Source organism: Simochromis diagramma, unplaced genomic scaffold (genome assembly GCF_900408965.1).
Source record: "Simochromis diagramma unplaced genomic scaffold, fSimDia1.1 OVJJ01000321.1, whole genome shotgun sequence".
Classification (NCBI taxonomy): Eukaryota; Metazoa; Chordata; class Actinopteri; order Cichliformes; family Cichlidae; genus Simochromis; species Simochromis diagramma.
In genome coordinates this window covers 16,320,250-16,345,391 of record NW_024386772.1, presented here as the reverse complement: position 1 = coordinate 16,345,391, position 25,142 = coordinate 16,320,250, and the positions used below count along the sequence as shown (strand labels likewise).

Genomic DNA, 25,142 nt, shown 5'->3' with positions numbered 1-25,142 from the left:
CAGTTTGTGTTATTTTTCATGAGTGGAGCCAGTGACCCACTGGGTCAGGTTAACACAGTCTATAACATTTAGAAGTACTTGACCAGAGGTTTAGACTCATACCAGACATAAATATTAAAATCACAAAAGACTGTCAGGCTTCTGAAAAATTTTGGCCATAAAATCAGACAATTCTTTGATAAAGTCCTTCTTAAACTTCGGAGGACAATATGTTAGTGCACAGAGCACAGGACTGCTGACATGTGCACATAAATGGTCCGCAGGTGCGCATTCACTCTCAAATAAAAGAGGCACACCAGATAAGAAGTTACAACGCGCGTTTGCGTACATTAGATTTTCTGGAGGAGGACAGACATTTGTTTAGAACTCTTAAAGATGTTGAAGAAGCAAGCTCCTTTAAGCAATTAGGGGATAGTTGTAACATTTTTGACATTTCTGTCTGTAAATTGGAGCTCTTTCAAGGTAGTGGATTCAAAATGTGATGCAAAGTATTTACATGTCTCTGCTATTAAATAGTGCAGCTATTTTCTGTGCAGCACAATTACTCATTGCATGGTATGGTCTCAAACACAAAGAGTGAAATGTTACAATTAAGCCCATAGCCTGGGTTAGTTGTAACATATCCTGGGGTGAAATGTAACACAATGAAATAAGGGTACTGACAAAACATTAACATGTAATCTTTTTTATTCAACACATGAATGCACTTAGAGCCATTTATGTAGCTGTGTGTGTGTGTGTGTGTGTGTGTGTGTGTGTGTGTGTGTGTGTGTGTGTGTGTGTGTGTGTGTGTGACAGAATGCAGAAATCTAGCTTTTGAACATATTCCAACCCCCCAAAAAAGACAAATTATGGAATTTTCTGCAACTGAATATTTCATTAATTTTGGTTGGTCTTCCTTGAGTTTGGCCTCATTGGCTCAGTGGGCATTGTAACCTACAACTGTTGCACCAACTTTTGAACATAACAATGAAGCTGAAAAAATTTGTGCACCAGCATCACAATTCCATTACTTTTTTTCATGGCTTACCTTGGTGTGGTTTGCAAAGTGCTTCAGAAAGATGAGGAAATCTGTTTCTTGCACCCATCCTGATTTATTTCCACTACCAATACTTCCTACTGGTCCATCTCTGACAAAGTGGTCTGCATAATGTATGCGTGGGAACACAAACAGTGGAGGAATTGTGTTGCCAATGGCATTAACCGCATATCCAAAGGTGACCAGTGAACATCTCTCTGCTGATGTCATTGCCCCAACTTGTTTAATATAAGTTAAAGTAATAGTGTGGTAAGTTGCAACATTTGCATTATTGTTACAACTAACCCAGACTGTTGCTGTTACAACTGACCCAGACTCCTGTAGCCATGAACTAGCTAACATTACAGCCAACGGCTAAAACATTAGCACTAAAGACATACATAGAATATATCCCATAGAATTACAAATAACATAATTTAAGTTTGACGAGTTTAACTGCAAAGCAGATAATGCTATTAGAAGATGAAATAAAGTAAAAAAAAAACTTTTTGGCATACATATTACTTTTTTTCTTCTTAAATTGTCTGTTTTTGACAAAATGGGCTGATTTTTCACATGTGATAGAAGAACTGAATTGGGCATGTACAGGATGAATCACATCATTTGAAACTTAGCCCTGATTGGAGAAATTGGAAGTGTTACAACTGACCCACGTTACAACTATCCCCGGGCTCCCCTACTTTGGTGTTCCTCCACCTCCAAATAAATGTCAAAAGGAGTCCGAACCGCAAAAGAAGCACGTAATCTCGGAAAAGTGGTTGCAGGAGGTGAACTGGCTTCAAACAAACGATGAAAGCACAGAGATGTGGTGAAAATCCCACTCTAGCGGACAAAAACAGTGCCTATTATATGTACGCAAACACGCGTTGCAACTTCTTATCTGGTGTGCGTCTTTTATTTTGACAGCGCACCTGCGGACCACTTATGTGCACGGCAATGAAAACGGGTGTTAAACACGGTGCCTAAACCAAAATATTGTGAAAATGCAAGAAAGCAGACCTACACATTTTTTTTAATATGCACATTGAAGGACACATTCTGGTGAAAATGACTCCAGGATTCCTAATAGTGTTAATGGAGGCCATGGTAATGCCATCTAGAGCAAGTATCTGATTAGACACCATGTTTCGGAGATTTTTAAGGTACAATAACCTCAGTTTTATCTGAATTTAGAAGCAGGAAATTATAGTTCATGCCTTTAGGATATTGGTATGGCTTAAAGATATTAACTGAGATGAGTTTCAGGGGTGATTTGTGGCAGAAGGATAGCACCACTAGTGAAAGAGGAGGTTTGCAAAATGGTAGTGAGATCTGCTGTGATGTATGGTTTCAGAATTGTGGAACTGACAAAAAGACCGAAGTCAGAGCTGAAATTGGCAAAGTTAAAGATGGGTAGACATTTCAGTGGGATTAAGTAAGTAAGTGTCTAAAATTGACAACATTTGAAATTAGCACATCAGAGGCATAGCCCAGATTGAGCAGTTTGGAGACCAAATTATTATTAGGAAAACCTTGAGACAATTTGGACATGTGCAGAGCAGGGAGAGAGGATATAGTGGACAAAGGATATTAGACATTATTAGACAAAGAAGTAACAATAATACAGTCCATGGCAGGATATCCCTATGTTAATACTATGTAGTACTAGGGATTACTATAGCCTGTAAAGTTGTACAAATAACAGACCTAAGCTCCAAATCTGCAGTTTGAGAAGGTTTTTGAAAAAGATCTACCTTTAAATAATATTTGTCACATTCAGAAAGTGCTTCAAGTAACAGCATAACAGACACTCTGACAAAGGGGAAGAGGAAAAGATGACTATATATACGCACAGAAGGGCAGGTAGGGAAAGAGGAGTCCTTTCCTTCCTCTGGCTAACAGAGGAACTACATCACAGAAGACAAGAAAAGCAAAACTAAAAGCAAAACACAACAAAAACTAACTCTTAAAGTAAAACAGAAAGTGTAACAGCTAAAGAGGGAAAACACAGACATGAATGACCGAAATACAGTAAACGTGACACCAGAGGATGGAATACTGAGAGAAGAAAAGTATAAAAAAGCTAGCGTCTTGGAACAAGACTAAATACAAGAATGAACAAAATTGAAATCTGAGTAAACTAACCCTGTGTGATTCATTTACTTAACCTGCATGCCAGTAATTCAATAAGTAATGTGAACAAGAAAACTATGCTTCTTCAAAGTCACATGGCTTACTTGAAAACAAATAGATGAATATGAAAGTGAAAGCAGTAAGGAAACTAACAGAATACCCCCACACACCCCATTGCAGTCATTGTGTCCAGAACCACGTCGGAGAAGGTAAGACCTTTTCAATTATACTGCTTTGACTCAAATTCAGTAAGAATACCAACAATAAAGACAATTAGTTCACTGTGTAGTTAGTTACAGTCACAGCCTTGCTTATTCTGCTCTCAGTGTGTGTGTGTGTGTGTGTGTGTGTGTGTGTGTGTGTGTGTGTGTGTGTGTGTGTGTGTATGCATGTGAGAATGTGTGTGTGTGTGTGTGTTTGAGTGAGTGTGTGAGAATGTGTGTCTCTCTGTGTGCGTGACTTCCAACCGTTTCTAACAACATCCTTAGTCAGAAAATGTTAATTCCCCCATACCCAATATATGGTTCAATCCCTGTATTGGTTCACCATGCACAACACAGTGAAGCCATAAAAAGGGCAGGAAGCTTACTAAACATCAAACAACCCTTCACAAGGATGTCCTTGTGATAAAACACTACAGCCCCTCCAGAACCTCGAGAGGCTGGGGAGGGGGACAAAGGAATTCCTTTCATCACAGAGATAAAACAATGTAGAGATGGTAAGCATAAAAATGACAACATTTAACAATTCACTTTAACACTACCCTTCATCTCTAAAATACTCGAAAAAGTAGTTGCAATTCATCTTCATTCACACCTGATTAATAATAACATCTATGAGAGATTTCAATCTGGTTTTCATTCAAGTCACAGTACAGAAACTGCTTTACTTAAAGCAGGGGTGTCCAAACTCCGGCCCGCGGGCCGACTGCAGCCCGCAATCCATTTTTAATTGGCCCGCAAGTAATTTTATAAATAGAATAGAATATGGCCCACACTTCAACTTTTGCTTGAGTGTATTGGACTTCTTAGTTTTAACACCAGGGGGAGCTACTGTTGATCAAGGCAGTTGCTCCACCAAAAAGGACAATCGCAAAAGAAATTTACCCCAAGTTACTAAACATGGCAGAACCAAAGATGCAAAAGGTAGAAAGTGAATGCAGAAAATTTCAGACATGGTGGGAGAGTGAATATTTCTTCAAAGAATTCAAGGGGAAGTGTGTCTGTTTGATCTGCACTGAAACTATGGCAGTTATGAAAGAGTATAATGTACGACGTCATTATGAAACCAAACATCAGGCCTATGCATCCTACACTGGTGCTGAGCGAGAGCAGAAATTAAAGCAAATGGTAGCTCTCCTGCGGGGTCAGCAACAGTATTTTTTTCATGCTCAAGGGTCCAGGAAAAGGTTACAATAGCCAGCTATGAGGTCGCCCAACTCATCGCAAGACATGGCAAGCCTTTTTCAGATGGAGACCTCATAAAACACTGCCTCGTTAAAGTCACCGAAATAATGCGCCCGAAAAAAGTGCAGGACTTCAACAACGTTAGCATGTCCAGAAATCCAGTTGTGCGACGCACTGAAGACTTGTCAGCCAACATTAAACTGCAACTGTCTGATAAAGCTGTGCTTTTGATTTTTACTCCATCGCATGCGATGAGAGCACCGATGCCACAGACACCGCACAGCTGCTATTTTTTTGTGGGGAGTGGACGAGAGCACGAGCACCAAGGGCGTAGATTTGGCATGGACGGAAGGGACATGTCCCCACCAATATCCAGCGATTATTGAATTGTCCCCACCAATAATTTGATCTCTTCGAGTAAAGAAAAACAAAACTGATAGAAATTTAAAAAAAGCGATCTGTCAACGTCTCCCAGCGGTGCAGAAAGAGTTAAATTATGTTCTCTTTTTTTTTTTTTTTTTTGCCTGTCCCATTTGGCTCTTTTGCCATCAGAAAGAGGGAAAGAAAAACAGCTGAGAAGAAGGACGGGGGAGAAGGGCAAAAAACAAAAACCAACAGAATAAGCAGACAAAAAAAAAAAAATACATATATCGATCACCTGGATCACCTGTTGAGAAAGAAAAAAGAAAACAAGCAGAAGAAAACAAGAGTAATAGAATAAACAACATCACAATGATATATGGGAATATGACAGTAAATGCTAAATATTAAACATTATTGTGCAGCACGTAAGATCGACAGCGCACAGTGTGCTTTGAGGTAGGAGCCAAAAAGGGTGTAGTTTGTGTGTGTGATCACCCGTGTGTACACCTGTGAGCATTGACGCGCTTGTTTTTTAAAAGGTTCCTTCATGTAATGATCTGCTAGAGGGTGTGGAGGGCCACTCCAGACATCCAGAGGCCCCCAGAACACAAGAGACCAAGGAAGACCAACAGAGGGGCAGCCGCGCCACTATCCCAGAAAGAGCTGAGGAGAGTCCCAGATGAGGGGTAACTCAGCAGCTGCGGAGCAGAAGCCAGGGGGGGTTGCAGTGACTTGCCCCGTGAGCTCCGCCGGCAGCCACCTGTGCCTGAGTGACCGAGCCCCTGGCCGAGAGGCCGGGGGCACCCCACCTCCGAAGTGGCCCGAGCGAGCCCCAGGCTCCAGGCCCCGATAAGCGGCCGCCAAGGAGTGAGCCGGTGTGTACCTGGACGCCCCTCCCCGGACACAAAGAACCACCAACGCACCGATGTCTGAGGGCGTCTGCCACCGGCAGGGGAAGTGGTGGGGGGAGATAGGCCTCCATACCTTGGAGGGCCTGAGATGTCCCCAGAGAGGTGGCGCCTGATACCCAACCTGACATATAGACACAGACATACAGGCACACACAGATACAAACATCCATTCCCACCCTCATGCTCTCATAGGCAATTACTCCACACTCAACTAACGTGGAGACAGACATAAAGAGACGCTGTACACACGATCACACTCCCCAAGCGTACTCTACGAACCGGGTCTAGGTACCCTTGCCCCTGGAGGGGGGAACTGCACCCAGACCCAGGTGGTGTTACCCTTTTCCCTGCGGTGGGGAGAAGCAGACCGCCCTGACTCCACAGCAGCAGAAAGCCCCACATTCCAGACCCCAGTCGGACGGCCAACTCCTCCTCCCGGCCCCCCGCTCCAACAGGCCGCAGAGAACGGGGGGGTGTGAAGACTCCAAACCTCCCTCCGCCTGCTCATATGTAGTGTTGATGAATGTGTGTTCTAAGGTGCATTTAAAACCGAGGAGGGCATGGAGCTACCTGCCAGAGAGCAGCAGGTAAGTGCATAGCCCCTCCTGCTAGCCCTCAATGTCTACGTGTATTTAAAATTGAGAGGTGGGCAACGACGCTGGGGGTGAGGTGTACACCCTGATGGTAATTAGGATTCCGTGTAGCGTGCCCACCCCCAAAATCCTATATGTATGTGTTATGAGAGTGTGAGTAATGTGAATGTCTAAGTTGTGGGATAAAATTGAGGCAGAGGCAGCCAGAAGGGGACAGAGGGGGGGGGATGCCTCCTCTGCACCCTGGTGACACACCCCTACTCCAAGGCCCTGCATGTGTGGGTGGTTGTGGTGGAGCGGGAAGAGGGAGGCAGCTGGAGATGGGGAGGGAAGGAAGGGAGGGGCAAGTGACCCCTCCCTGGGGCCAGCTCCCCCGCTGACCCCAGTAGGCACCCCCATACTCCGCGACCCGCCAGGGAAAGGGGGCCCAGGCCCATCCGGACCGGGGCCCAGTGCAGCAGCGCCGCCCGGCCCCACAGAGCCCGGGACAGTCCACCCGACCCCACCACAGAGAAAACTGCACCCACCCCATCGTCCACTCATCTTCCAGACTACACAAGACAATAGACGCCCAGGCTGAGATCTTCCTCCACCTCTCCTGTATCTCCCCCTCCTGCAGAGAGAGTTCCTGAAGAGAGGAAAGCTCCTGCAAGATGTGACAACCTCCCCCACCAGTTGAAGAGCCTCCCAGGTGGCTCGATGCACCGACGGCACCCTGCGCCAGGGCTGGGCACCCATACACCCATACACCCACCCACCCACAACCCCGGCAACACACCAACCAGGACCCAAACCCCCGAGGCCCGGCCAGGGCCCCAGCCCAGAGACGGAGCGCCCCCAGAACCTTACGCCCGTCCGGGACCCACCCAGGGGCAGCCAGGCTACCAGGTCAGTAACCCACGTCCGTCAGCACAGACCCTCCCCTAGCCCTGCTGCACGCAGCCACGAGGAAACCGTCACCTAAGAGCCAACAGAGCCACTAATTGGCCATGACCGCTACCCCGGGTTGAGCCCTCCAAGGAAGATGCTCCTGGGGAACCCCCCGACGCCCTAAGCCTGTCCCTACCCCCACACCAATCACAACAGTGAAGGCGGGACCAAACTAAATTAAACTAAATTACGTTCTGTACTGGAGTCCTATATCATGTGACAAATATGGCCAATGTGACTGGCTGTGCCTTTCAGGGAGCTCTGTTTAGTTTTAGCACCATTCTCGTCCTGCGCTGCGAGGACCTGCAAGGAGGAGGATGGCAGCAAAAAGAACCTGGATATAAGAAAGTATTTTTCAAAGAAACCTGTAAGTCACTTAAAGTCAAGTTCACTCATAAAATCTGTCCATCATAATAACATTACAGGCTATGCAAGGCAATACATGCCAACCCTCCCGACAATCCCGAATTTCAGTGCCCCTCTTATTACTCTTTCTGGGTTGCAAAATAAACTTTTAAAAATTTTTCAGGCGAGAATGTAGCTGTGCAAACTTCAAATATCTGAACCGGAGAGAACAGCAAACTCCCGGCACATTGTTTTAGGCTTTGGCCCACATCAGTCTAAAATTGTATGTAACCATGAATAACGTGTTACCATGTCCACCAGGAGAGACAGGACAGTATAGATGTAAAACAAATATGCCAGCAGTTTATCTCAGTTAATAAGAGGAGCAGGCATGCGTTTGGCTCCTTCGCATAGTAGACATTGAGTTGTTGTGTGAGACACCAGTAGTCCATGTCTGTTGCTGTAACAGTAGTTCATGTTTAGAGTAAAACATCCCAGCTCACTGACTTGATAGGGGCAATAGTGCCTAAAATGGTGCATAATTTTGCTGAGAGATCTTTTACTTTGTGGTCATCTTAGATGAGTAGTTTTATGGACAAAAACCACCAGGTCATTCAGTGTTCCCTAATGTATAAGAGATGTTGGTGTAGTATAACTGAAGTAATGTTGTTAAGTCCTTAAAGTCATATTCTTTTATTGTCATGACTGTATTTTAAGCTATTTTTATTTTTGTATGATATCTGATTTATATGGAATATGGTTGAAGTAAACTAAAGTCTAAAATACTTAGTCAGTCATTTGTTTAATAGTAACTTAACATTATATAATTCACATATAAAACTATGAATTGTAATTTTAAATGGTTTAAAAGCACGTAGAATAGCATATGTAGGCAAGTATATTTCTCCTTTTTTTTTATTTTTTTTTATCAAGAAGCAAAGACGAAAAGGGAAAAAAAAGAAACAGGGCAGGGTTCGGTGGTTGAATCATCCGTCCCCACCAATGCCAAAACCAAATCTACGCCCTTGACGAGCACATTAGGTGAGTAAAAAATATATTCCACAGTACCCGTGTGTTAATGTGCAGGTACACATGCTTCAAATATCAATAATGCGCATAAATTCTGTCACTACCCTGCTTTTGCGCACCACTTTCTTATATGCGTTTTTCTTGTTAACACACAGAGTACACGCACACGCAAAGTCAGCTGATCTCATCTGAGGCAGATCTGCTCCTTGATCAAGTGACATTTGTCTGGATTTTTGGCACAAGTGGCGTACGATCAGCACCGCAGCTGGATGGCCCGATTTACATACCCAGTGCAGCTGATACTCACCAGAATAATTTACTAAAATTATATGCACTCCTGTTATTAAGTCCAGTTCAGTCTGTTAATGTTGATAACGGTTTCAAACGAACGTTAATAGGTGTGTTGCTAAGCCTAATAACTTAAATAACAAACTTGAAATGTACCCGTCCCATTTTCCCCTTTATTGTTTTTTCTCTGTGCTGTAAATCTTCTGTCTAAGAAGAAATCTGAGGCTGCTGTTCTGAGAATGAGCTATCAAAGCTTTTTCTGAATAAATCAATAAAGATCCATTTATGGAAAGCTGTGATGAAGGCAGTTTTGTCTTTAATTATATTCAACAATATAACATATTCGACCACTTTTAAGTGATTTTTCTAACTTTAATACACTAAAGTTAAGGTTATATACCTAATTTCTAGTAAGTGGCCCAGCCCCTCCTATGTTTTTATGTATGTGGCCCTCTGTCAAAAAAGTTTGGACACCTATGATTTAAAGTCACTAATGATCTTCTAATCGGAGCTGACTCTGGTCTTCTCACCATTCTCGTTCTTTTGGATCTGAGCTCAGCCTTCGACACCATCTCTCACGCTGTCCTTCTTACCAGACTTTCCTCTCTTGGCATCTCTGACACACCCCTAGCCTGGTTTCAATCATATCTCCTTGACCGCTCCCAGTTTGTTCAAATGAAATCATTCCACTCTCGTCTATTCCCGGTCACTTCTGGTGTACCCCAAGGTTCAGTCTTAGGCCCTCTTCTCTTCATAATTTACATCCTCCCTCTAGGTACCATTTTCCGCAAACTTGATCTTCACTTTCACTGTTTTGCTGATGACACCCAGTTATATCCCTCCTGCAGACCTGATTCATCCCTCCCACCTTCTTCCCTTACAGAATGTCTATCCGAATTAAAATCCTGGTTTAGCTCTAATTTTCTTAAGCTCAATAAGGATAAAACTGAAATCCTCCTTATTGGCACCAAATCCAACCCTTTGAAGGCAAACCATTTCTCATTCACTATTGATAACTCCACAGTTTCATCAGTGTCATCCTAGACAGTTCACTTTCCTATAAATCTCACATCAATAATCTCACCCGTTCTGCCTATTTCCATCTACGCCAGCGGTCCCCAACCTTTTTTGCGCCACGGACCGGTTTATGCCCGACAATATTTTCACGGACCGGCCTTTAAGGTGTCGTGGATAAATACAACAAAATAAAACTAGTACCGGTACCGAAAAAAAGAAGATTTATTCATAACACACATGAAAAGACCCAGGAAAACCGAGTTAACGATAAAAACGATAACAAAATAACGCTGAAAACCGATAAAAACCCTGAAAACCATACATTTCACACCTGAGCCTCAACTCTCGCGGCCCGGTACCAAACGACTCACGGCCCGGTACCGATCCGAGGCCCGGGGGTTGGGGACCGCTGATCTACGCAACATTAAGAGATTACGTCCTTCTCTTTCCACCCAGTCTACGTCCATTCTTGTCCACAGTCTTGTTACCCCCCGTATTGACTACTGCAATTCTCTTTTGCGTGGTCTCCCCCAAATATCCCTCCATAAGCTTCAACTGGTTCAGAACACTGCTGCTCACATTATCACCAGAACCCCCTCCTACCAGCACATCACCCCTGTTCTTCAGGAACTTCACTGGCTCCCAGTGAAATTCTGGATAATATACAAACTTCTTCTGCTCACCTTCAAGGCCATTCATAACCTCGCACCTCCATACCTTACCTTGTGCTTTTGTTTTATTGTTCTTCATTGTGTCATTGTTCTATTATGTGTTTTTATCTATTGTACAGTGTCCTTGGGTGTCTTGAAAGGCGCTGTATAAATAAAATTCATTATTATTATTATTATTATTATTATTATTATTATTATTATTATTATACCTTTCTAATGTGACGATTTTGTCTCTTGTTGTCCCTGGCTCTCTCTCTCTCTCTCCCGCTCTGTTCCTGTGATGTGCTACTGGAGTGTAACTACCGCCCCTCCCCCCTCTGCTCAGCGCAACCACAAGGCTCACATGCCGAGTGAAGCGAAAAAAAAGGGTGAGAGAGAGGGTGAGAGAAAGAAAGAAAGAAAAAAAAAACACCGGCTGGCGCCGTTCACTTCAAAGAGTCAGCTTCATTCACTAATTGATAACTTTTTCATTAAGTTAAGACCTGATCTGTTTGAAATTCATAGCCAGTGCTCTGACACAGAGCCACCAACCTCTGAACGCTGAAAAAGAACAGTGTATTCAGAAAACACATTATATGCTGCTGGACACTGCTCTAGTGTCCCCTCTCTCCAGTGCCTTTCGTTGGCAGCATCAAACAGGTCATCAGAGGAGGCGGAGATGATGTAACTTTTGTGCTGGTGGACCTAAGAAAAACAGTTAGGCGCACCAGTGCAACCCTGGCAAAAACTTAGTCTAGAGCCCTGGCATTTGTAACACTTTTGTGGAAAATTCCTTTCCATAGCAGTTTGCTTGGTAGGCCACTCATCTTTTATCTTTATGTAGACATTTATATAGGCAGACCTATGTTTTTTATTTTATTAATGCACAGTTGGAGAATCTTATAATATATATTTTTATTTTTTACTGGTGACTTCTAAAAAGTTGCGCACAAATCCCCTTACACATTTTTTAAATCTCAGTTTATTTTATTTTATTTTATTTTATTTTATTTTTTACCATATTATTTAGGAAACTTTCGAGGTGATTTTTTCTCCATAAAACTGCCAACAATTTTATGCCGGTAACATGATGTGACGTCATCACGTGATATGTCTGGTCAACAACTCAGCTGTTGGATAGTTGCTTCATGTACCATGAGAATTGTTGGAATTACAGGTTCTATTGGACGAAATAAAATGCCTGGATTTGTGTGTCTCATTCCATGTTAAAGATAAACGTGTCATTATCGTGCAGTGTAACAGTACGTATACATTTCTAAATTCAATCAGCTACAGGAAAAAAACATTCTGTTGTTTACATTTAATGTGAAAAAATACAGCGCTGTGTGCCGATATAATATTGTTTGTGCTATATTTTCATAAGATAAACAGTATCTTTCGCTACTTCTGGGTCTTCAAGGGCTGGAAACTGATCCTTGTGGTTTTGTTCTCATGGTGATTGAGGAATTTGGGAGCTTCGGGGGAGCATTTGAACGCAGCACGGGACAAGCGAGGAAAAATAGGAAGAAATCCACGTAGCCTGTCTTGCATCGTAATAGTACATTCGTGCGCTGTTCTCAATGTGTCCGTTTGATTAAAGAAAAGCTGTCTTTATTTAAGGAACACGGGCGTTCATAGTGGCGGGGTAAGGCGGAGAAAAAACTGGTCCTGTTAGTTGAAAGGAAGAGGACTAAAAATGGAGCTGGAAGACGGAGTTGTGTACCAGGACGACCCGGGGACATCAGTGATGATGTCTGAGCGGGTGTCGGGCCTGGCCAACTCAATTTACCGCGAGTTCGAGAGGCTTATCGGTAAATACGATGAGGACGTGGTGAAAGAGCTGATGCCGCTTGTGGTGGCCGTGCTGGAGAACCTGGACTCCGTGTTCGCGGAGAACCAGGAGCACGAAGTGGAGCTGGAGCTGCTGAAGGAGGACAACGAGCAGCTCATCACCCAGTACGAGCGGGAGAAAGCGCTGAGGAAACACGCAGAGGAGGTGAGCTGAATGGATCTAAGAGAGGGGGAAGGAAAATATCAACATTCAGCATCCTTTTTTTTTTCTTAAAGGAGGGTAATGAAGCCTGCCTCAGGTGCTTTCTCCTCCCAGCATCCCTGAGCGATGAATTAACCTATACACGTGGCCTGGCAGCATCCATGGTGTTCAGTGGGGATGTAAACAAGGCAGAGTCATGCTAACGGCTCACTGAAATGGCCCTGTCTCCTTGTTGGCTCTGTTTTCTAGCGGGATGATCTGTCATATAACTGTGTCTATCTATGAAACAACGCATCAAAGCCACATCCCTGGCAAATGCACATATGATGTCCTATTGCATCAGATAGTGAAGTCAGAAACAGCAGGTGAAGTGACTCAGCGTTTTGGGCCATCACTGTAACTGTAAAATACATATATGACGTTTATAAAACACATCAGTGTGAAGAGAATGGAGCTTGTGGAATAACAGTGAGGCATAAAATGTCACAGAAAATCCCACCACAGCTTTAACCAAACTACTCTTAGTGATGTTTACATCACTAAACAGCATAATTTCCATCATTCATGCATGTGCAAAGCCAAACATCCTGCACAACAGTGTTAATTCTTTAAGCTCTTATCTTCATATGCAGAAAATACTGTGTGCACAGATAGATGACCACAGTTCAGATATCTAACACCTGGAAAATATCAGAAATATACATTTATATTACTTAAAGGAGATTTCCAGTAATTTAGCTATAAACATACTTTTGGGTAAGTTTGGGTAATTTGTAAGAGACAAAAAATAAAGTCTAAATTGACATTACAGTCCTTCCAAACTTAAAAGTTTTTATTTAGAGCTGGAAAACACCTGCAACCTACATTTCCTGTAATGCTCTCGGATCTCATTATTTATAACAGACTCTCACAGCTGGGGAATGTTCACATCTTCCAAAGCTGTCAGGTTATAACACTGTTGTTGTGCAATAATTACTTACGTTGTAGGCCCATGCCTATGAAGACACAGCTTCTAAAGTTTAGGATGTGATATCTGAGTGGGTGCACATTGGCAGCAAAAGTGGAGCCCTGGATTTCGTGTTTCTGGCAGGGTGTTAGTGTTTGTGTGTGGTCAATCTGCCCTGAGCCCTCAATATGAAGGGTGAAGCGATGTGACTCGGACCTTCTGTCACAGCTGGCCTCTGTGGCTCAGGGGCAGTGGAAAAGCAGCCTGGTATGCTGTGGAACCTCCATCCAGTGGGTGATGCTGCACCTTGGTCACAGCAGCCACAAACACTCGTATACACAGTGACAATACTGCTGTATCCTGCATTGTTTTGCAGTATAATGTGTTTTAAATAGACACAGAAACAATAAGCCGGTTTCCTGGGTAGGACTCTTTATCTAAAGCCCCGAGGAGGAGTGAGCAGGGGTACGCTGAGCCTCCTGGGAAGGCACAGTGTTACTTCCAGGTCATGTGATCCTTTGTGAGAAGAGGGGAACATCCTTCAGCTTTCATTTCTGCTTTTCTTTTGTTTTTGTCTTGGGTTTCAGTGTCAACAGACTGACCTCCTTCCCACCCATTTTATCAGACCGATGAAGGGTGGGACATTTCTGTTTTTGGAAGTCGTTTTTAATGACACCTTTTACCCGCTCCTTCACTGTTTCATAACAGGTAAAAAAGGATAGCAGCACATTCCTGTCTGCTGTGATGTGTTTGCGAGCCTGTTTCCACTAAACTCTGATTTAAATTGAAGATATTCTTGAAAAATGAAGCAGAATAAAGCAGACGGCTGTGAGAATATCTTTAACTTTAATTACATCTAAGGCAGCAGTTCAGCCCGTTAAAACTTATTTGCATCATCTTTAAATTTCTTGGGTGTGTCTGATCTGCACTGTTGATGTTGTTTGCTGCGGGAATACTTTCTATCATATCTTCACAAACAGGAAGCTGGTGTTTTAATTGTCTCACACATAGTTACTGCTTTATCTTAGGTCCAGCGTGACTGATTATTTCTATTATTCCTTATTAGTTACTAGCTCCTTCTGCCATCCCTGGGCAGTATTAACTAAACAAATTTTATTGGTTGTTTCTGGAGTTCTGGTGTTGATGTAATGTAAAGACTGGACAATAATACAGAGTAAACCCTGACAATGAAATTAATGCCTTTTGAGCAAGCACTTGGCGACAGTGGGAAGGAAAAACTTCCTTTTTACAGGAATAATCCTGGAAGAAACAGGCCTTCTATGGTACTACTGTACTGCTAATATGGAAGACTGAGAATGTCAGCAAATGTTCATGCTTGAAACTTTTCATGATTCCTCATATTTCTACCACTTTCTTTTACTTTTATTTAATTTTAATTTACTAGTAGATTTCCAGTTTAAGATCCATAGTAATTACCTTAAATTTCACTTCTATGTAATTCATACCTTCAAAAACACAGTAGCGACTCCCTTAAAACCACGGCAAGCAGGCTGCTACTGATGAAAAAGAGTGCCATTTGGGTCGATCACTGAGTATAAACTAAATTAGAGATTTATGTCTTTGCAAGGAAGTTTCCTGCATCTGCTTGTACATCAAAGTAGGGTAAGATTCCTGTGCCCACAGGAAGGAAGAGAGCCACGTCAGGGCCTTGGCTTGCTAAGCTGGACAGGATGTGGACATTGATACACACACATAAACAAAAGTGCATTTTCAGAGGCCGGCCTATAAGGAAACTGGGAGGAAGCGGCACTGCAGATCAGACTCAAGACACATTTGATAATCTGTCACAGTCGTAGGACCATTAATACTTTTAGGGATCCAGAGATATGTCCTTCATTTTCAGAAGCCACAGTTATATTTGTACGCGTCACATCAGTTTTCCTAAATGTTAATACTGTAAAACAACTAAATTGTATTTATAATAGAGTTTTTATTCTAAATACAGTGACCAAATTACTATTTCAAACATGCATTTTGCAGTGGGGCAGAATTCCTCATTTGGTTTCATTACTGTCATGTAAAAATAGAACGCCCAAATTTAGGAACGGTGTCTTTTTTTTTTCGTATTGCAAAACAAGCATCAAACAAGATCAGACTGCTGACAAACCAGCTTTGTTATGTTTTGCATTAAGTGTCAGTGAGTCCAACAAAACTGTTTGTGTGTGTGTGTAGAAGTTCATCGAATTTGAAGACACTCATGAGCAGGAGAAGAAGGACCTGCAGAGCCATGTGGACCGGATGGAGTCCCACTCCCGCCAACTGGAGCTCAAAATCAAGAACTATGCAGACCAGAGTGAGCAAAAACACACATTCATGCACATGCGCTTATATTATTGTGTACGTGCTTTCAAAAAAAACTTCCATGTCTGTCAGCATCCATGCGCTGAGATGAAATCTCATCGCTATTATAAATAATTCTGTCTGTTTCAGTTCCTGCAGTTAGTCTATTTTTCACTCCCTTACTATCTCCTTCCTCTCATGGCTTGATATGTATGCACACATTAACTATGCAGACTCTCACGCTCTCTTTCTTCATCTTTGCGGGGGTAACAGTAATGGGATTAAAGGATTTCTGTTATTCCCATCCTCCTAATGCGGCAGTACATTACCCGCCCATCTTATGGGTGGATTAAGCGGTAGAGGGGAAGCGATTGGTTCATACATTCTGTCTTGTCAGAAAAAAAGAGGGGATTCACACAATGACTGGTCCAGTATCTGGTGACTAAGCAGCTGGCTGGTTAAAGCAAATCATTCATTCACACAAAGCTGCGAGCGGGAAGAAAACAGGAATTTCTTTCCGAATCTGACTTACAGCAGAAGCTTTAACAAGGCAAACATAAGTATCCCAGTGGCTGGTGTGATGTGGAAAATCAAAAGTGAATTATTTATCGGTTATTGCTTTGTTGTGATTGCTGTTTGAGAGAATGATTCCTGCTCAGTAGGTTCAGCTAATTTGCTGCCACTCCCAGTAAATGGTAAATCATTCATTCATCAAGGTGCTTTAAATCCGAGTCCACTGAGTTAAACGGCCGCAGTTGCAGCAAGAAGTTAGGCAACAGCAGTATAGCTTAGATAATGTTAGTGCTTTAGTTTACTGGCCTGACACGGAAAAGATCAATAATTAAGAGATTGGAGCTGAGTTTGGGGAATTCAGATTTAATTGATTAATAAAGCATCCAGCAGAGTAACAGCCTGATGAGGAAGTTTTAAACAAGTCATGCTTTATACTTAAAAAAAGATTTTTAACTTTCAGTCAACATGAAGCAATATTTTGAATAAAAGCAGCTGAAACAAATAAAATCAAAGGTTTACCTATTCAAATAATTCAACATTAATATGGAATCACTAAGAAGAATGTGCTTGGTATAAACTGAATGTATAGCAATCAAGCAAATTTAATCAGACCAGATTTGTTAAATTTAACCTTTTAAATTGTTCATATGTAACAAAATTAAGTTAGTTAAAATGAGCATTTCGGCCAAAACGTTTTTTGAGTGTAGAGCTTCACAGTGGATGATGCTGTTTGCTTTTTGACATGTAAACTGTTCATTTGGTATGCATTTCAGGATTTTAGGCTAAATGACTCATAAATCCAGTCAGGCTTATGGCCTTACATTCAGCTTCTTCTCCACCCAGTGATTACTTTATAAAACAACACACACACACACATACACACACACACGTTCGTGCACATGCATACAGATGTTTACACATACACACACATAGTGCCTTGTCTTAGAACCATTTGGGGGGTTTTACGGTGGGAGGTGCTTTTGCTGTGATGTGTATTGTGTTGAACTGTTTTCCCAATAAAAGGATAAAAGGCAGCAAGCGGAGGCCGGATTTGGCGTCATTTTGTGGTAGACACCGACGAGGCCTCCCTTGCAAGTAAATCGATCGATCGATCGCTGACTGTCTTGTTTTCTTCATGATGAATAAGTCTCTAAACTAGCGGGGCTTGTGGGAACACAGACCCAACATTTATTTGGTCCTTCAAGCCGGATCCCAACACATCGCATCCACCGAGGAGAGGGAGATGATGCCGCCGAAGTCTGCTAGCAGTCAACGTCTGGGACGCCTGTTGAAAGACCTGGAGCTTAACTTTGTCACCAGGCCGGACAGTTTGCATCTGAACTCCCCTCGGGATGGATGACAATTGACGGGATCCAGAGACTCTTCCTGTGAACGGAAACAACACGAACAGTGAGTACAGAAGGCCTTAGAGAGCGGCTACGTGCCGTGCGTTGAACGCAGGTACGGGAGCGTGCTAGCCGCGTGAGAGAGATGCAGGCTTCTCCACCGTGTGGAGCGTAGAGACTACCTAGGTTCGGTGACTCCGCCGTGAGGAGAGTTCGGAATCTCCGCCATTTGGGGCGGTAGGAGAGTGTCCGATGGTTGAATTCTCCGCCATAAGGGGCGTTTGAGAGCTTTCAACAGAGAGTGCGCAAACTGTGCGTGTAGACGCAAGTGGTAGGCCTATTTTGTGTGCATGTGCGGGCCAAACGTGGTCTGTGTGAGTGAGTCTGATTGTCGTTTTGTATGCAGTCGCTTCTAAGCTGATGCGCAAGCTACACATGTTCAGAGCAGGAGCTGGTTGAACGTATCAGAGGGGAGGGAAACAGAGCTATGATATCTCGAACATGCAGCTATCCGTGAGTTCAGTTTCTTCCTCGCACCTCATATGGGCAACAGCTTTTCTGCATCCTGATTCATGTGTGTGAGACTTCTGTAACATCAGCATCATGTTTTTGTTTTGGAGAAAAGCAGGTGATCGTGTCTGACGTCATGGTATGTGTGGGTTGCAGAGAGGTGTAAAAGTATGTGAGTGAAAAGATCTCCAGCTGGGGCAGACATGATTCTGCAGGTCACCTGCCCAGTGGACACAAAGAAAGAAAATATTTGTGTTGATGAAATATGACTGATAACATGAAGAGTGTTTGGTGTTTCTCAGCCTGAAACAACTGCAATCCCACTTTCTGTTTTTGAGAAAGAACAGTTATTTAAAAAAAAAAAACAGAGAGAGATGCGTGTTGTTCAAGCAGTGATGAGAATAATGAAAACGTATTGAGAGAGGTACTTAAAACTCACACAAACAGAAAATGTATTAACCATACTAACACTTACAGACACAAGAGAGTTCATGAAGGTTAGACAGCATCTTAAGCATGAGATTCTGTTTGTCATCTTGTCCAAGTCACTTAGTGTGATGAAAAGTGATGCAAAGACCAGTGGACTCATAGCAAAGTAGTTAAGAAATGATCAAATAATAGCAGAGAAATGTGTAGGAAAGGCAGCTTTAAGAACATGCCCTGCTGGATATGCAGCTCCACAGATATCGATTAAACCTGCTTAATAACACACACGTGTAATGAAAATCAACTTGTTATCAAATGCTGAATTTGTCCAATGCTGACAATTAACTCTCTAGGTTACAGGACAACATTTTAACTTTTGTGGGAAAAAAAGATTCTGGTTTGACCAACCAGTGATCAGACAATAAATTTAGTTGTTAATATAGTAAATTGGGAGATGCTTTCTGCTTGATTGATGCAGCACAAGTAATTTACTGTATGAGGGAAATTCTATTTTTGTGATAATATTTTGAACATGCATTTCTGTTGTCCTGTCAACTTGGTGGGTTAATAGCTGATATGCAAATTAGTTGATCATTATTAGATTAAGGAAAGGTGACTGAATTCTAGCACAAGTGAATGAGATGTGTTGGAGCCTGTTAGAGTGGAGACTCTAAAACACTGAGTTTCCTAGTTTTGATGTGCGGGTGAATCCTGCACCCAGATACACACCTTTGAATACGTCAGAACAAACTTGTTTTGTGAAGTACATGTCAACATGTCACATATTTTGTGATGACGGGGAAAGAAGGAAAACTGAATAAAATAGGTCTGTGACCTAAATGAGTGAAAAGCACAGACCTGGGGATTAAACTCATATCTAATAAGACAACAGGGTTATGCTGTATGTTGTGTGTGGTGTGGCTGATTGGATGAATGTTTGAGATTAAACTAGCTGTTGATTTGTCTTTTGTTACTAAGTTGAGCCTGCCAATTAGGTTTGGTATGATTTATCCCCCTGAAATGAAGAACACGTGTCATGATTTAACAAGGCCTGTCTTTCCTTTCCTTTCCTTTCTTTTATTCTTTTTATTTTGTTACTTTCACAGTGCACTAAAAGTTTTGTTTGATCATTTTTCTGTCATCTAAGCAGATCCGAACATTTGAATAGGAAGAACTACACAACATGTTGTTGCGAACGGTTGCAAGTGAGTTTCTCCAAAATTAAAATGGGCTCAGGAGAAAGCCACTTATTGGGACAATTAAGGAAACAAGTCCCTGTCCAAAAGGATTCAGCGAGATAATCCAGTCTAAATTCTTTTTCTTTTTGAAATGTCATCATTTTGCTGAGGGTGGAAATGAAATGCGACAATAATTTCCACTATCAGCAAAGAAAGAATGAATGACTGAATGAAAAATGAGTGAAAATAAAAAATGGGGAACTGACTGACTGACAAAAGCTGACAAGACTGACTGACTTAACACCATTGTGTGAAGTTAACCCCCACCTGACAAAGGTGTGGATGTATCTCTGTGTGTGTCTTCTTGTTGCAGGAACAGGAGGCGACCACAGGAGGAAACTTGGGTCACATGACTATGTGAACTCTGCAAATTTAACCTTTTTAGTTGTAAATTTTCTGGATTTTTGAATTTACCAAGGGTGTGTTATTTATGGGCTTGTGTTGCTCACAGAGATCACTGTGAGAAAGAGTGTATACACCTGCGCAGCGCTAACATTTACATTTCTTTTCAACAGCAGATGGTTAATCCTGTGATTTGATCATGTGATTTACAGCAGGACACAACTTAATGTTTTTCTACCACAGGATTACTGAGATTTTGTGTGAAGGAAACTGGTTACAGGCTATATGTTGGTGATGAAATTACACTGTGTTGTTGAGAAAATGTTGGAGAACATGTGAATGTTACAGGGGAAAAGTGAATACACTGTGATACTGTGTTTCAAACCAGTGTTGCTTCTTTTTACAGCAGTGTTAACTTTATGACCTTTTACAGTACCTCTGGAATCTGGATGGCCGACGCCTGACCACCAGGATGATCCGTGTGTTTGGCTAATGTTTGTTTTCCTTTAAGAGTGTTTGTAAAGGATTCAGCACAGACAGACAAGTGACAATTGAACAGATGTGCAGTGGTTACAGAAGAGTTACATGGGGCTCATTATCTGACCACTATTGGGCTCATGGTGAGTGACAAACTTAAGGAAAGTCACTGATTACAATGTGGAATGATGTTGAGATGTTCAAAGATTTGGAGCAAATTATGGAAAAAAGTAGGAGTTTAATGAGTTTAGAATAAACCTGCAAGGATACTTGTCTCTGTGATGCTGAATACTTTATTACACTTATGAGCAAGGCACTTTTAACTTGAAGACTTTGTATTCTAGGATACAGGCTCCGGATGGAGCTGGGAGTTAAACAAATCTTAACATTTAACCACTGACTGATGTTTTTACACAGGGTTACAGGTTTGGAGTATGGCTGCTCCAAGGGACAAACCCTGGAGATTGTTTTAGAGAGAATGTGCAACATTCTTGTACATGTCTCATTGGGGAGTTGACACATGGCGAGAGCCGTGTGGCACAAGAGGAGTGTCATTTTTTTAATTTGCAGATGTTGTGAGGTGCCATGACGAGAAGGAGTGTCTGAGGGGATCATCCACAACGTGGAAGCTGAGGCCAGGAGAGAGGCTTCAGGAGGATCAGAGATCATCTTCAGCACAGCAGACATCCTAGGGGGGAGATTACCATTTTATGACTAAGGATGTTGTTAGAAACGGTTGGAAGTCACGCACACAGAGAGACACACATTCTCACATGCATACACACATACACACACATAGTGCCTTGTCTTAGAACCATTTGGGGGGTTTTACGGTGGGAGGTGCTTTTGCTGTGATGTGTATTGTGTGGAACTGTTTTCCCAATAAAAGGCAGCAAGCGGAGGCCGGATTTGGGGTCATTTTGTGGTAGACACCGACGAGGCCTCCCTTGCAAGTAAATCGATCGATCGCTGACTGTCTTGTTTTCTTCATGATGAATAAGTCTCTGTCAAGGATATCAACAATTATCAAACACTCAGGTGAAGAAACAACACTTAGACACTTGGAGAGATTTTTAACGTGCACGGGTGAGAGCTCAACAGAGAGACTCACACTCAGTTGCAGGCGTTTCCTTTATTTAAAGCATAGTTAGCAGTTTCTGTTTTTCATGTTCGTGTGTATGTGTGTGTGCAGCAAGTCAGTTTCTAAGAATAATAAAGATAATGCGAGTCAACTTCTGCAGATGTGTGGGTGCGGTGAAGCTCCTATTAGGGCTGGGCGATATGACCCAAAATTCATATCTCGATATTTTTTACCTAGACGACGATATAAGATATATATCTCGATTTTTTTTTTTTTTAAAGCCATAAAGTAAGAACAAAAAGAGAGTTCTTAGTCAAAGCTGTGTCCCAGATGTCACACAGGCACTTTTATTAACATAGAGCATAGATGTACATAAAATTTACTCAAAAATAAATTATGAGCATTTATTAAATAATAATGCTCCATAAATAAAAGAAAACAATGTTGTTTTTGTGCATAACAAAAAGCTCACAATTGTGGAGTCAAAATGTAAACTAAAAGACGCTGAGCATAATAACAAAGACAGATTTCACAGCTGCTCTGTTCCCAACTTCTACTGTGTGACTGACAGCATTGAGTTTGAAATCCTCTTCGTAACCACGTCTCTTAACAGGTGCCATTTATGGTCCTTATACACAGTAAGGTAATATTACGTTGAAGCACAGTACGTATCACTCCGCGAGGCTCCTCGGTAGCCGTAATGCTCTGACAATCCATCAAGCGGTGCAGCACCGTAGCTTACCAAAGTCGTACTAAAACATTTTTTGACAGATTGCTGAGCGCTGTGTACCACATAAAATCGGTTCGCGGCCATCAAGCACAACCAGAATTCATACATAAGGCGCGCTGTCAACTTTTGAGAAAATGCAAGGATTTTAGGCTGTGCAGCGCCTCTGGGCTGCATGGCGTTAGCGTGGTTAGCTCGGTAGCGTGGTTAGCTAGCTAACACGTTGACGGCGTCCAGCCCCACGCACGGGTCGATGCGCAGTAACTCGTTAACGGAGATTTGCCGTGTTCATCTTGTCGCTTCCTGCAGGTGAAGCGATGGGGGAGGAGGGGGAGTTGTGTTCAGTGAAGGAGAGGCGAGGCCGAGTAACGTTGCGTAAAGACAAAAGTTGACGAAAGAGAGGCAAACTTGCGGCTCCACAAGTATAGTTATAACGTAACATAGACTATATCGATATAAAAGATATTGTCACATCTTATATCTCGTATAAAAATATATCGATATTTTTTAAAAACTCGATATATCGCCCAGCTCTAGCTCCTATCAGCTTCTGAAGATGTATATTTTTGTGCTGATCTTGTGGCCTTATCACATGGCACACGCGGCTTGCAGTTTCACGTTTATCAAGCTGAGCTGCACAGTGAAAATATGAACATTATCAGTATCGAAGCAAAGCATAAAAACATTTAAACATTATTCTTTGACAGTCTCTAAACTAGCGGGGCTTGTGGGAAGACAGACACAACAGGTAGATTTGAAATCGGACGGAGGTTGTTAAAGTTGTTAGGGTCTAAAGAGGGTTTTTTCAGTATGGGAGTGACTGAAGCGATCTTGAATAAGGAGGGAACGATACCGGTGGTGAGTGAAGAGTGGATGATAGCAGAGATGAGTGGGAGTAAGGAAGAAAGGCAGGATTTCACAAGCCCTGTAACCCACACACTGCAAACCACAACACAATTAAATATAAATTAAAATATGCAAAACAAATAGAAGATGCACATTCTCTGTCATATAAGCCTGGAGTGTTTTCCTGCTCGGAATTGCATACATAGAATTCACTGCATGAATAAACTTTCTGAATCCTTTATCATCCACAACTGAAAATAATTGTGGATGATTACTATACTTTTCTAATGTGACAGTGTTGTCTCTTGTTGTTGTCCCTGGCTCTCTTTCTCTCTCTGCTTTGTCTCTAGGGGCCACCGTATAGATTTATATAAAAACATATATAAATAAAACCACGTTTTTTTTTACATTAGTAATTCCTTTTGTGCATAATTTTATATTGTTGTTGATAATAAATGAATTAAAGCAGCAAAACAACCTGAAGAGCCGGTTGGGAGCCGAAAGAAACTGCTCTTTTTAGTGAGGCGAGCCGAAAGAGCCGGTTCGCTAAAAAGAGCCGGAATTCCCATCACTGTTTTCCCATCATCTTTTCTCATTAGCCACAGCTACACTCAGTTCACGCAGTCTACACTGTGCCCAGAGGGTCAACAACCCCACACATGAACTCATTCACGGTGCAATATCTTCCCCCATCAAAACAACAACTATCAGTGAATTTACAATGGAATATCAACAGGAACGGTCATAAAATTTACGTAGCAAAACCAAATGCAGATACGCAGTTTTACATCTTAACTGGCAACACGTGCTCCCGAGACATGATGGGAGACAACTAGCTGCTCCCAACATGCCGCACAGCTCCCACCTGAGTGGTTAGCTGCCCTCAGCAACCTGTGTGTCCATAACAAAGCCTCTGAGGTGATGGGGAAGGCGATACTGTTGTCGAATATGTCTTACAGGTCCCCCAGCCGTCTCCGAGACCAGGTCGGAGGCCTGGGTTTGGAGCTGGGACCCTGACTGCTCCCCGGATGGGCTGATGGGGTACCAGGCGACCACCCTATTCCGTTTGATCAGCCACACTCTGTAAACCACATCTGGCAGCCTCTCAAGCAAGGTGCAGGGTCCAAACCACTGGCTTACACACAGTTCAGTTAACTACGTGACAAGGCAAGCATATGTGGGTGTGTCTGTGTGTGTCATCTCCTGTCACACCATACATGGCACACCCTCTTCTCAGATTGCTCTATATATATATACATGTATATATATATATATACATGTATATATATATATATACATGTATATATATATATACATACAGTGGGGCAAAAAAGTATTTAGTCAGCCACCGATTGTGCAAGTTCCCCCACTTAAAATGATGACAGAGGTCAGTAATTTGCACCAGAGGTACACTTCAACTGTGAGAGACAGAATGTGAAAAAAAAATCCATGAATCCACATGGTAGGATTTGTAAAGAATTTATTCGTAAATCAGGGTGGAAAATAAGTATTTGGTCAATAACAAAAATACAACTCAATACTTTGTAACATAACCTTTGTTGGCAATAACAGAGGTCAAACGTTTACTATAGGTCTTTACCAGGTTTGCACACACAGTAGCTGGTATTTTGGCCCATTCCTCCATGCAGATCTTCTCGAGAGCAGTGATGTTTTGGGGCTGTCGCCGAGCAACACGGACTTTCAACTCCCGCC

The 25,142-nt window shown here is 42.4% G+C and overlaps 1 protein-coding gene across 2 annotated transcripts; it reads left to right on the top strand.

The window, feature by feature from the left end:
- Positions 1–12,192: 12,192 nt before the first annotated feature.
- LOC120747133 (C-Jun-amino-terminal kinase-interacting protein 4-like) lies at positions 12,193–21,738 on the top strand. Of its 2 annotated transcripts, XR_005699049.1 has the most exons (3): positions 12,193–12,679; positions 15,816–17,325; positions 21,535–21,738. XR_005699049.1 is itself a non-coding variant. In XM_040052788.1 (2 exons), exons 1-2 carry the CDS (start codon positions 12,380–12,382, stop codon positions 16,056–16,058), a joined length of 543 nt encoding a protein of 180 aa, XP_039908722.1. In that variant the 5' UTR covers positions 12,193–12,379; the 3' UTR covers positions 16,059–18,711. The 2 variants fall into 2 exon arrangements, 1 of the variants encoding a protein (XP_039908722.1); XM_040052788.1 differs by lacking the exon at positions 21,535–21,738 and having other exon boundaries at positions 15,816–18,711.
- Positions 21,739–25,142: the final 3,404 nt, after the last annotated feature.